The 14108-nt window shown below is 34.5% G+C and overlaps 1 protein-coding gene across 2 annotated transcripts in view; it reads right to left on the reverse strand.

Annotated features, from left to right (window-relative positions):
* Positions 1-227: 227 nt before the first annotated feature.
* MOSPD2 (motile sperm domain containing 2) overlaps positions 228-14108 on the reverse strand; it is a 28503-nt gene continuing 14622 nt past the window's right edge. For both annotated transcript variants that reach the window (XM_051795039.1, XM_051795040.1), the window contains exons 6-15: positions 13865-13925; positions 12648-12686; positions 11768-11892; positions 8376-8546; positions 6518-6630; positions 3042-3138; positions 2169-2265; positions 1394-1523; positions 1041-1143; positions 228-538 (exon numbers count right to left, since the gene is read on the reverse strand). In XM_051795039.1, coding sequence (XP_051650999.1) covers positions 392-538; positions 1041-1143; positions 1394-1523; positions 2169-2265; positions 3042-3138; positions 6518-6630; positions 8376-8546; positions 11768-11892; positions 12648-12686; positions 13865-13925 — 1083 coding nt within the window. In that variant the 3' untranslated portion in view covers positions 228-391. The remainder of the gene's footprint in view (positions 539-1040; positions 1144-1393; positions 1524-2168; positions 2266-3041; positions 3139-6517; positions 6631-8375; positions 8547-11767; positions 11893-12647; positions 12687-13864; positions 13926-14108) is intronic.

Raw genomic sequence — 14108 nt, forward strand, 5'->3', positions numbered from 1 at the left:
AAGAATGAATATGATGAAAAGAAATGAAATATTGTATTTGAAGTAGTTGAATAAAGGAAAAAAAATCTAAACAGCTTAAATATTGTATGTGGTTTCCTCCTTCCAGTTCAGTAGTTTTTATTGAGTTGTACAGTGAAAATAGGCCCTAGCTCTAACATCTTCCTCATGCCCTATTCTAATTGTCAGCTTAGACAGTGATTTCAGTATTTTCATTTGCTGGTCATTCATTTCTTCTTTTTTTTTTTTCCCCCAGCAAACTGTATCCTTGTTCATTGCTGTAGGCTCACAAACCTCATTTTGGCAGTTCCAGAATCTGAGTGCAGCACTGCAATCTCTTCTACTCCAACACACCACGATAGGCACCAGCACATCCAGGGCTCAGCAACTCTCTTTAGCTTCTCTGGGCAGAAGCCAGGTAGAAGCAGAAGGCAGCAACAGTAACTGATAGCAAAGATAAAACAACTGACAACTGCTGGAACCAGAGGCAGCGATTCATCTGCTCTTCAAGTCTTTTATTAATTTGCAGTAAACGAGTTAGCTGAAAATAGAACAGTTTCATTAAATTAGAATTACTGTGCATGAAAGTACTCAGAAATTTTGAGCTATTTAGACATTAACTATAAGCATAGAAAAAAAAAAAAGACTTCTCACAGTGACCCCTCAGCAATACCTTTTCTATCACTACATACTTCAGGATTCTGTTCCATAAAGGAGCTTCAAATCTTAAGTTATGGGTAACCCATACAGCCTGTATCAAGCAGGTAGCATCTTTACACTAGGAAGCAAAAGATACCACTGAGGCTCACTGGTACCCCAGATCAGTATGTACGTAAAAGGAATGAGTAAACTGCACTGAAAGTAGCATTTTATTAAACCATTGTCATTCAACAAAGTAATTAAATCACTACGACTGATTTAGTTACTTTCAATTGCTGACCTTTTCAAATAGTTTAATTTACAAGGTACCAAAAAAGTTCAGCAAAAATTCTTTTTATCTTATAATTTTGTTCAATATGCAGCACAAAGGAATACAGTAGTACCTGTATATGTAAATCTTCATTTGTTTTTGCTGGAACATTAAACGCATTGTCTTTTAATGTCAGAGAAGAAGGCTTACTGCTTTCTATGACATGACACCTGAGCCTGTGAAAAGGGAACAAAAATGCACACTAAAAATCACAAATTTATTGCAACATTTTATAATTAATAGTAAACAGTCTATCTAACAGTTATTATATGCTCTTTATTATCTGTTCTGGTTGAATAATTTTTAAAATGACTATTGCAATGATAGTTTGAAAAGGCTTCTTCAGTTCACCAATGCTTTTGAAAGCTTTTGATCTAGAAAGCAAGAGTACAAATATCTGTGTGCTTAGTTAAAACATAACTTCACCTATGTTCCATCACTTTGGTCCTAGGGACATCTTTCCAGAACTGAGTCAGTTCTGGTGCACCTGCTCCAGAAGACTGATCCATTTCTGCTGCCATTATAAGGAAGCGATCCTGCAGAGAAGCTGAAAAACCTGCCCTCAAAGAAGAAAAAAACCCAAATCAATAAATGTGTGCTTAGATAAAATGACAATATTACAAGGAGTATAGAAGCATTTTGAAAGTGCTATAAAATGAGAGCTGGTTGATTGCAGGACACCAGATAGTGACCTACTAGAAATAAAAATAACGAAATCATTCTCTAAAGCTCAATAATTTTGATTACAGTTTTCCCAAAATTATATAGTTTTAACAGAACTAGTTTCATCTGAACAATTCAAAAGCAACCCAGAATTTCATAAAGAATGCATTCACCAGCAAATTCACTTGTCCTTGCTACAATTTAGGAAACTGACTTCCTGCAGATAAACTCCCACTGTACTAGTGAACAGGAGAGACAGCTGCCAATCAGGCTTTTTGTTTTTCAAGACAAGAAACAGAATGGGCTGAAGATAACAGTTGCTTATACCTAAGTGGAGTAGTAAATGAGTACGGGCAGTTACTGATGACATCCATGCTTTTTTAACATATAGTAACATTCTCAAACAAGTCAAGCAGACACAGGTGTCAGTCAGTCTTAAACACCGGCGAGCACATACAAACATCAGTATTTAGAGCATCAATCTATTAATAAAACTTGTCCAGATTTCTTAAAAATGGTATTGTAAATTTTTACTTACCACCATGAAGAGAGACTACTATATCCAGTGATGTGCCAGGTTCACAGCTGCTGTTACTGGGTTTAACCCTGTATTTTTCAGGAGCAGTTGTTCTCACCTATAAACAAGAAATACCAAATATAGAGTAAATGCATGCACAAACTACAACTGCTTCATAACCTCCCTCATTCTTTAATAACTAAATCCCAAAAAGCTTGAATATTAGGACAAGTCTCTAAAATACATAATTTTGTAGGAGGAATATGATTCTGGTATTTGACTTCTTCCTCCTCTCAACCACTTTTATCTTTCTTTTCTTGCATTTGCTATTTTTCCTTTGCATACATATTTAAAAACAGCCAAGAATATCAAGTGGATTATCCGTTATAATTTTTAATATGAAATATGGAAACTTTAGTTATTTCAGTGCACAGAGAACACAAAATATGGAAAAAAAACATATAAAGATGCAAGTCAACTCAGTATTTCTGAAGCAAATATAACTGCATTCATTCTTTTGATGCTGACATTTGCAAATGGATCTCCATCATTTTGGAGCATTACTAAATTGTTTCCAGCCAATATTTAAAAAGAAGAATTCTAAAAAGATGACTTTTCCAAGCTCAATTTTTCTTCTTCAGGAAGTATTAAACTCTCACTAAAAAACTAACCATCACTATAGTTCTTTCCCAGTCAGTGCTCCAAAGATTTGTAATACTGATTATCCCCTTAGAGGTGGCACATTATAGGTATAAATTCAGCCAGAAGATTTCTTTGATCTGCTTCAAACATCACAACAGAATAAAAAAATGGGTTTAATAGCATTTCTTCTTCCTTAACAAGTAAAAATTACACATTTAGTAAAGCAAACCAAGTCACACATAAAACACTTACTTTAAAAGCCACTACGTTTTTAGTGACATTTGTGAGAACTATCAAACATTTTTTCTCTCCAGTTTCTTTGGATCCAAAATATAGCTCTTCTGCTGGGCTAACAGGAAATATGAAAAGAATTAGTTTCTTCAAATTATCTTTACAACATATCATAGAAGAAACCTGACCACACCTACAGGAACATAAAATACTTTCAACCCTGCAACCTACAGTAAGTATAAACAGATTTTCATAAAACAAAGCTGTGAAAACACAATGCAGAAGAAATTTTGTAGTGAAGCTGAGGGTTGACTCATGACAAGTGGAACTAGCTGCCTCAGCTGATTACTATTCTTGACTTCTCCCATCTAGAAGAGCATGACCAGCTGCAACAACAGGAAGAACCAACGTATATATAGAGTCAGCCACTGCATCTTAAGAGCATTATGTTAAGGGAAAGCATTGCTGATTTTAATTTATGCTAATTTTAAAGAATATAGGATGTCATAGACAGGGAGTAATTATCACCTTGTACATCTATCCCAGTACTGATGTAGTGCACTGCAACTGGCAATCATTTCAACCAGTACAGCTAAATTCACTTGTACTTATGAGTCAGTCTTTGCATATTTGTGGTGTCACATGCATAAATAAAGTTATTGCTTGTTTTTAATATTCTTGTGCAATTAGGAGAGTCATGCATGAAATATTTTAAACCACATCAAACACAACTAATTTTGGATGAGCATTCAAAGAAACACTACTAGGCAAAAGGCATGCTCATCTAAGTTGAAAGGAAACCTGAGTAACAAGTCAAAATGTTTTCTTTCATTATGTCACATTAGGAGCACACAGAGAACTGCTGCACCATGCAGTACTACACAACTGCAGATTCTTTTAACAGAAAACCTTTTTCAAAAAATATGGTTTTTATCCCTTGTCCTCTTTTTAGAATGCCGATTTTGTGTTAGTTTGACCTCCTTTTACAGTATGAATCTTTTCTTCTCTCACTTAAAACAAAGCAGTGCATTGGCTGAGAAGAAAAACCCTTGGTGCTGTAGGGCAAGCCTGAATGCCCATGCTGGAAGTGGATTCCAGTGGTGACTGTGCATGTAGGGGGTGCTGATATTCTAAAATGCAGTAGACAGTCCACATGACAAGAATATATATTTTTTTTGGTGGGAAAGAAGGAAGTGTGCCAAATAAGGCAGAAACCAAGAAACTGATGGGTTTAAAACAGCTTCATAGAGTAATTCTATCTCCTCATCCTCTCAGTACTTTTTTAATTTCCAAATTCTCAACTTAAGTAACCAATGATCAGTAGGGACAGGAAGGATTGTATCTACCAAGTATTTTGGCTATCTTAATATTGTACTACTGCACTGTGTGTTACAGCAATTGCAAGATAAACCATAAATGAGACAGGAAAATATTAATATTAATTAGCATCAAAACAAACCACAAAAAGAGATCATTTTGCTAGAACCTGATCTTTCTTGTTCTACCACTGTGGCTATTGGCCAAAGAAAACAAACAAACAAATGAAAAAAAAGGCTTGAGGGCCACTACTCTGTGAATCTTGTTTGTGAAATCAAGCAGTTTCACAGTGTTGGGGGTGGGTGAGGTGTAGCTGTTAGGAGGATGGGTTGTTTAAACAAACACCTAGGCTTTTTAATTTTCACAGAAACACTACTCTGATGTGTGTAATGTAACCACTTCACTTGTACTAGAAATTCTCGTTCCAAAAGACACCACATGAGCTGGTCTTTGCCAGACAGTGAAAGTAAATGGCTGCTTTGTGTTGTACCAAAGTCATTTATTGGGGAGGAAAGGCAGAGGCCAGCCCTCTCCTGTATATGCAAGGCAAATACAACAGTGGTCTAAATGAGGGAGTCACCTCTGTGAGTGTGACTACAAACACAAAAGAACACAAGGACCCAGCTTTGGTCCACAATTTCATGGTGCTAGAGCTGCAGTGCCTCAGCTTCCTGGTCAGGCTCCAGGGGCAATGCTGGGATCAGCAAGGATGCAAGTTAATCACAGTGGCAGAGCTTACAGTCACTGTGATAGGTGCCCACAACTGGTTATAAATGGCACTGTTTGTTATCAGTTCAATCAACTTCAGTGTCCTGAGAATCACTGCAGGGAAATGAAAACTAGTTCTGGTTTCAACAGAGTTATAGCATTGATGAAGAGCAACAACTGCACTCATGAGTCTACTTTAAAAACAAAACAAACAAAGACAATGGAGATACCAATATTTTATTTTCCATGACTGCAAGGCTACAAGTATTGACACCTTTATACTTGACTAAGTTTGCTCTTCCACGTAGTTTACATCAACTGCAGCCCTTATATTCAAGGGCAGCTTGAAATATTTTAAGAGAAAAAAAAAAAAGGTATGTCTGGGGGGGTTGGGTGTTAGTTTTGCTTGTTTGCAATTTTTTTTTGTTGTCTGCTTATGATATTTGCCCCCTTTTTTTAATAAAAAGTAGGTGAAAGAAGACATCTCCTTTTGTCATTGTCCCAGAAAATTTTTTACATCTTTCTAAAATCACAATTCTGCTGTCTATGCCTTTGTCCTGCCATACAAGACACTACAGCTATAGAGAGGAGGTTTTTCATCTCAAAATTAGGAAAAATTTACATATACAAAATCATTTTTAAGCTAATGAGCATGTCATTATTCAAATTCATTCCAAAACTAATTCATTACAGCACTTACAAAATTAGCTAAGAAATTACCTAAAAATTAGACATTTTTCTTCATTCATCTAATAGCAAACTGTAAGTGAAAATAAAAGTTAACATCTAAATTAAATTCTAAACAAGCATCTTGACCTGAAAGGCAGTGAAAAGAAAAAGCGATATTGGCTAATTGATTTCTTTTTCCTAATTTAATGATAAAAAGTAAATTAACTGCAAGATGTAAGCATCTTTGACAAAAACTTCTGGGCAGATGTGTCATTTATATAGAGCACTTGCCACACAAAATAAATTGGACCCGTTCATTAAGTTTAAATGGTGCAAACTACTCATGTAGACATTTATACCATCTTAAGGTAAAAGAACTCAAGCAAGATTTAACAGTGAAAGCTGTCTTGGTAAAGCATTGTTTTTTCTTAAGCCAATGCAATCAAACAAAAACCACTGCTCTCATTTACAGATAAGCACAGGTTTAACTAAGTCAAATGGTTTCTCAATATAAATGAAACATTTCTACAATTTTATGAAATGCATACTTATCAGTACAAAAAGAATGCCTATGGTGACAAAAAGATTCACTAAAAACATGTAAAACCAGAAAAATCCTTTAAGCTTTGTAAAAATCAGTCTTAAAAAGATGCTTATAACTTGTTTACCTCTAATAGTCTGAAAAACCAGTTTATTTTGAAAACCAACTAGTTCAGTACTCAAGTGTCCAAGGCACATTGTAAAAAAAAACAAAAACACCAAAACCAAAACAAAACAAGAAACTTGAGGAAAATTATTATTACCTGATATGTAATAAAGGTCCTTTAAAAGTAGTTAATGCTTTCTTTGCATTTTTTGGTTTGACCTCTGTTTTGTCAGTTTCCTCTGATTTGGAAATGTGTTCTATAGAATTCATCTGAGTAAAAATGACAGTTACAATGATTAACTAGCAACCTGGATTACACACTACAGAATCATGCAGGCATTTCAAAGAATATGAGGAGGCTTATTTCAACAATTTACATATTACAGACCAAGCTTAATATGTTTTCATTCCCCAAAGCTGCTTGAAATCCACTGAAGAAAGTGATTTGCTATACAAGTTATATAACATAATAAACATGCATGACACAAAACTTCTGCTTTGTTTTTTTCCCCCATGTATTTTCCTCATGCCCAAGTCAGTTTTTGAAAACTGCAGACACACTAAGTTACAGTACTTCAAATGTTTAAGACAATAAAGCACTGGTATTATTCATCCACTGTAAAACTTTTCAATTGAAACAGACGCCCCAATACAATCACTGCAACACTGAACAGAAAACACAGTAGCAATTCCACACTTGATCACATTGCAGAGATGCTGAACATATCTTCATTACTTTTAGATGAAACTCTGAAGTGTTGCAGAACATAAAAGAAATAATGCTGATTGAATTGGTGCATCCAAAACTGCAGGTATGATGAACATAGAAGTCAATCACAGTTCACTGAAAAAAATTGAGTAGCAACTTGATTACACTGTATAAAACAAAAAATAATTATTTGTTTTATGGTATTTCAAGAGTAAAAAAAAAAAAAGTAGAGTAGAAAGCTAGGTCAGCCAGAAAAATTAAAAAGCCCAAATACTGAGGCTTATTAAGCACCAAAGGTAACTCACACACTGAACAGGAGTTGCTCATATTTCTGCATCAGAGAATCATAGCTTGGAAAATACACTACAAGCAAAAGAAGCTACTGAGTCTAATGGTCAGGAAGTCACCATTGTTATGCAATGTTTCCTTTTGACCTTAAGGTCAGTGAAATTATCTTTTTTCTTTTGAAAAGCTGGCCAAGTTGCAAAGAACAACTGAACTACTTAGTGAGCTGCATGCTTCAAATTATTCTGACAAACTTGAAACAGTAAATGAAACTGAAAGTGTAAGTACTCTACTCCATTAAACAGAAGTTTTGCAATGCATATTCCAAAATTAATTATGGCACTAAAGTGGTGAATTTCAGATTTTTCCTACTATTTTCACAAGCAATATCCTCTGTGATTATCACTGCATATTCCTAAACATCACTTCATGTGAACTTGAAAAAAAATGTAAAACAATGCCTTTATTTCTGGATAAACAACACTGCAGGAAGATTATGTTGTAAAACAGGACTGATGGAGTAGGAATACAATTTCTCCTGAGAATAAATGAAAATCTTAATACTTTGAGATTTTATCAATAATTTAAGAAAAAAATTAACATCCAATACAGTATAAATATTTAACTTAATATTTTCTCATGTACATACTGATTTAAGCAACTCAGAAACCTAGATGTATTTCAAGATGTACACCACTAAATATCCCAAAATTAAAAATAAACCAAATAGAAAAACATAACCTTTCAAAGCAGAAGAACAAACCCCTTTTTAATTTTACAATTCACTATATTCCAAGAGATAGACTAAGTATTTGGTACACATTTTACACACTCTGAAGTATCAAACTTGTCCTAACAGACTAATAGCCAAGGTTGAAATGCAAGTATAAATTTTCAGTTTTACTGGTTTCTTTTGTCAAATTGGAAGACAGAACAAAACAAAGACAAATAACCAAAATGACATGCCTCTTGTCCCACTTTGTAACCATTTAGCTAGTCTTGTTTAAGTCTTCATAGATACCTTTTTCTGATTAAGATTTTGTGCTTCATTCAGCTCTCCCGTCTCCTTGGTGTCTGCATCTAGCTCTTCTTTACTTTCATGCTCATCTTCATTAGTAATGGGCCCATTTTCACATAAAGGAGTTTGAAAATCATCATCAACCAGTGGAGGATAACTGTACTTGAAAGAATCCTAAAAGAAAAAGATTTTTAAAGGAACAGTTGGCTATTTAAGAGTGTGAGAAGTGCCTTCTCTAGGATTTTTCAAACAGAAATACTAACAATTTTTTTTATTTCACATTACTTGTATGTTTCAATTATCCATTTTAAATTGTACCGCTGTGCAGAAAGCTGACATTTACCAGTAGTTTTTATTTTGCCATCAATAGACAAATAAATACTGTCATGCAATGAAGCCAGTCAACTGGAACTGTTATTTAGAGTAGAACTGCTGAAGCTGGTGTATCAAGAATCAGCATTTGGAGTCTTAATGCTGAAGTTCTCTTCCTAGTTCTAGAAGATGTGGTTTAAAACTTACGACAGTTATTTCTAAAAACACTCCAAAAGTGACGAACGACATCAGTTGTTCTTTGCATGTTCATTTCATAATAGCCATTCTAGAAAAGGAAATAAAACCCAAACCCACAAAACAACCCCAAATAATCCTTGAACCTTAACCTAGTGTGTGGACCTTTAGCATATCCTCTGCAAGTCAGACCTCAGTCTTTGGAATGCCAAATCAACTTAAAGACCATATTTAAGACATCTGAGTAATGTTGAAGTAGCATATTAAAGTTCTCAATGACCACAGTAAAGGTATCTTTTCTATTAAATGACCAGTAAAAACCAGTTTTTGCTAACTAGAAATTCTCTTAACATTCTCAAAACAGTTTTATCTAATGTTATAAACAGTGTTTAAACAGGCATCTCTGTTCCTACTGCATTTTCAAACAGTTTTAAACTTCAAGTAAACTGAATTAGTCTGGCAGCTTTTCCAGTGGAAAAAAACTCTAACATAGCTTTGACTCCTGTGAGGCAGACTTGAGCAATGCCCACAGTTCCAAAACTACGTATCCAGCAGGGAGTTACAAAGGTGTTCCAAGAGAGCTCTCCACAAGTAAGTATATTTTCTCAAAACAAGGAATAATGTGAGGTTGAGTGAAAAAAAGGGAAAAATCTTAGATGGGACCACTCAAAGAAAATACAAACAAAACAGCATACTTCCTATCATCTATAATCAAGGTGTAAACCTCTCATATTCTTCAGGCTGTAGCAACAAAGACCTTTAGGTCAATGAAACAGGTATCCACAGGCTCAAACAATATCCTATTAAGGACTTGAAGGACAAGCTTTAAGCATCAGTTACAGACTAATCCACTAATAGAAGAAAAGACTAAGACTCCAGATTGTTAGAAATATTGCAGCAGGCTTCCAGAATACTGGCACCCCCCATTTGCAAATACAAGACAAATATCCAGCTTCCTCAGCCAAACTGATAAAAAGCCTTTTTACTCCCTTCTAGCATGTGATGAAAGGCATATGACAAAAGTGACCTTAATAAAGGGAAGTCAATTTTGCTGCACACTTCACTTGGCCTCATTAATCCCTGGTACTGGATTGCTTCAGCAGCTGAACTCTCATCACTGGGATAACTCAAAGTCACAGCCTGTAAGTTTCAGTGACATGGGTTTATCTGCTAACAAGGTAAAAACCTCAGACAGGTAAACAAGACAGATTTATCCCACGCTTGATACATCTATTCTATAGACTTACAGTTCTCTTTTATCTAAATCTAAAGATCTATAGATTTTATATTACCAGGTTTGCCAACTGTGGTATAGATATCTTAAACATAGTGCTATTTTCTAAGATTACATGTACACAGTGGCCATGAAATGTTAGTCATGACATATAAAAGGTGCTTCCAAGAACATGAGCTATGGGCTATTAATTCAGATACCCAGGTGAAGACCACAACATTCTAGTTGCACACATTGTTCAATACTGGCACCAGTAGAATCTTGATCAATCCATCCTTGTTAAATCCATCTTCTGACAAAGGGCAAGTACACAAACTAAAACCCTACTGTGTTTACATGTTCTGTATGAGGGTATATATTGTACATCAGTCTGGCACAAAATGTTATTGAAGAGGCAATGAATCTTCTCGGTCAGTCAAAGGTGTGTATGCCTTAAGAATGCCATCATCCATATCAACTGGAAATGGTAGAATGTGGGATACAATAGATGGATAGAGCCAACTTGATCAACAATCACTAACTGGTAAGGTAATTCCCAAGGTGATATTCTTTTATATTCCCAAAACAAGTTTCATATGCTCTGACCACCTGAACTTTCCCCTGAATTTATACACAAAGGAAGATGGATTCTCCTACTACTGCTGAACCACAACCATCCTTTTCTCCATATTGTTACTGCCATAACATCAAAAATACTTTAGAAAAGAAACAGAACAATTAAAAGTAACTTCCCTGCAGTGGGTTTATTCTGTTACCATAAGTGGCCTATGAAAACTTTAAAGGAAAAACATCTTTTTTCTGCAAATTCTATTATAAAGATTATGCAAACTAATCCACTAGATTATGCAAACTAATCCACTAGATTATGCAAACTAATCCACTAGATTATGCAAACTAATCCACTAGATTATGCAAACTAATCCACTAGATTATGCAAACTAATCCACTAGATTATGCAAACTAATCCACTAGATTATGCAAACTAATCCACTAGATTATGCAAACTAATCCACTAGATTATGCAAACTAATCCACTAGCTTTGTGAAAAGTGAAACCAGTTGTGCAACATGCTTGTGGTGTTCCACTCTTAGATTGCACTGGAATGGGGTTCTGGTTCTGCTGAAGTGATACTGCCTGTACCATACACTTTGAAGTTCTACTACACTCTTTAAAAAGAATCTTCAACCATGTCTTAAAATGCAGCCCTAGAGACAACAAAGAGTAACTGTAATATAACAGCCTTTAGTGAATCATAGCTTTAGAGCAGGACAACAACTCTCAGAGGGACATGAAACCTCCTTTCTGTTCATAGAACTTGTTTAATAATCCAGCACTATCTGTAATTCATCAGGTTGGAAAAAAGCAGAAGGAAGAATGCACTTAAAACATATTTTTTTTTTAAAAGTCTGAAAAACTACGTGATTTCCAGTGACTTGTAAGTGGATGAATGATTCAGAAAAACTATTTCTGTTTAAGACTGCCAGATGTCAAATTCTTATCAAGTTAACCTATTTTATATTTTCAAATTATCATTGGCAAAACAATTTCAAAACATTTCACATCTGTGAAGTGCCAACTCTCGACCCCACACATGGAATTTATATAGGTGTCTCAATTTATTACAGAAGGGGTATGAAATGTTAATATACTCACAGTTCCACCCATGTGAGGTGGCAGATACTCTCCACTGATGTATTCCTGTACATCACTCTTGTTTGTGAACTTTAACATGCTTATTGCATCTGGGCCAAGCCAACCCTTCACGATTTTAAAAGCAGCTTAAAGACAAAACAAACAAAAAAAAAGAGTATACATAAGTTGTCAGCAAAGGGGTTTTGTTGGGTTTTGAATTATTTTTTTGTAGGATTTTTTTCTCCATTTTGGTAGATCTTACACAACACAAGTGAGCTACATCTTCTAAGATACTTTTCAGAGCAGGTCCTGTACTTTTATAATGGGGATAAACAGTGTAAGGAAAAGAGTATTTACAGAGAAGATGGAAAAAGTATCTTTGATTTAATAACTGATAGATTTGTTGTCTTGGAATTTAGCCCAGGAAGTACTGAGGGGGTAAAACCAATTGTATTTTCAAATCTGACTGAGACAGGTTAGGAAAGATAAGTATACACTCTTCTTATCTGAAATATTTTGTTGATTTAAAGGATCCTTGTTTAGATCTACAAAGTATTTTCAAACACCATTGTTATTTCAGTGATGGTAAAACATGAATATACAGTAAAATACATGGGATTCCTTAAACATTTAAGGAATAGACTAGTTTTCAAAGTCTCCCAGCCTTTAAAAAAAACACAATGAATATGGATTCCATTTAAAGTAGGATCCAAAATGCAATGCTAGAAGGAAAAATAAAAGGTAAGCAATCATCAAATTGACAGATTGAAAGATCCATGCTTAAGAAATGCCACCATTCATCTGTATCTACACAGAGCAGAAAAACACTTCCTATTTATGTCTCTACATTTTAAGAGTTATCACAATCTGAAGAGAGAGAAAGAAACAAACAACAACTTACCGTTCATTATCCATGGCATTTCAAATATTACTATCTTGGCTGAAAAGAAAAAATAAAATCTGAATGCCAAGTGTTAGGCATTTCTCTGTTTAAGAGTAAGCACAGCAATAATATTAATGTAAAAAGCCAATATTTACTTCAACACCTCCATGTTCCCTTCCCTGTAAAAGTAATTTTGTATAATTGTTTTTAAGTTGTATGAGCCTATTGCTATTACTATATAAAAACAATGGCTGTTCGCTTGGAAGAGAGATAATAAAATTTCAAGTTCCATACTGTTTATATACTTCCTGGGATATTACTTTTCTGACATATTGTTACTAATAACTAATCTCTCAAGTAAGGCAAAGAAAGGCAAGATCTCAACCTGACCTAGAAAAGCAACTACTGAACAGGAAAAAGTTTAACTGGTATATTCAGCACCTCTTCTTCACAAAGAAACAAGTACTGTGAATCATTGTAAATCCATTTCCTCCAAATATTCCTTGTTCTAGCATATAAGTTTGAAAATACTTGGAAGTGTTCCAAAATTTTCTCTTGAATGTCAAAAAAAGAAGAACAATGTTGCACTTGCCTTGATATTTGATTAAAGTTTTTAACTTTGATCAGCAAGCTGAAATCTAATATTCAGAGTTTCAGCAGTTTCTGTACAGAATTTCAATATTCACAAACACTTTCACCTAAAATTTATAACATGTTTAAGACGAGTTAGCAAAAGCTATTCCATGTTTGCCTATCCATAAAAAAATCGGCACGCAAGTAAGCTTACCCAAGTGTGCACACAAACACGCCTTACTTATTATCAGAATAAGCCATTGTTCCCTCAAATTTTCTATAGCTATTCATTCTTCATCCCCTGAAGAATTCTAAAGGATACAAACTGTCATGCAGGTTTCTAAAGCTTCTACCCAAGTACCAACAAGCAATGGAAATAACAGGCCAATTCATTTCTAACATATCTTCATATTAATTTTCAATATATAAAAACATATTAGATTATTACTGCATAAAAAGTTGATTTTTGATTAATGTAAAATTTATTTACAAAGTTGTGCTTACGGACACAAAAATATTCTGACTCTGTAACATCCACATGTTCCATGTAGTTACCCCAGAAAGAATATGCAAAAACCTTAGTCTCCCCCATCTTCTGTCATATTATGAAATGCTCTTATAACAGAAGTTTACAGTGTTAATATTTAATATACAATACTTACTGAGGAAGTTTGGGTAATAATCTGTAAAACAGTTGACAATAAACCGAACAAAATCCAAGTCCTAAAGTAAAAATCACAGCATAAATGCAGTGTTATTCAAAACATTAAAAAAATACAGGCTTAGTTAAGAGTACCACAAGATACCTATATTGCAATCGAACATATGCTAATTTTACACATACTACAAATATCAAAATGCAATGCAGTGTTTTTCACTTCATTAAACTGCTGCAGGATTGTGGCC

The sequence above is a fragment of the Manacus candei genome, unplaced genomic scaffold (genome assembly GCF_025592945.1).
Source record: "Manacus candei isolate 608988 ecotype Guabito, Panama unplaced genomic scaffold, ASM2559294v1 h1tg000041l, whole genome shotgun sequence".
NCBI classification, from domain to species: domain Eukaryota; kingdom Metazoa; phylum Chordata; class Aves; order Passeriformes; family Pipridae; genus Manacus; species Manacus candei.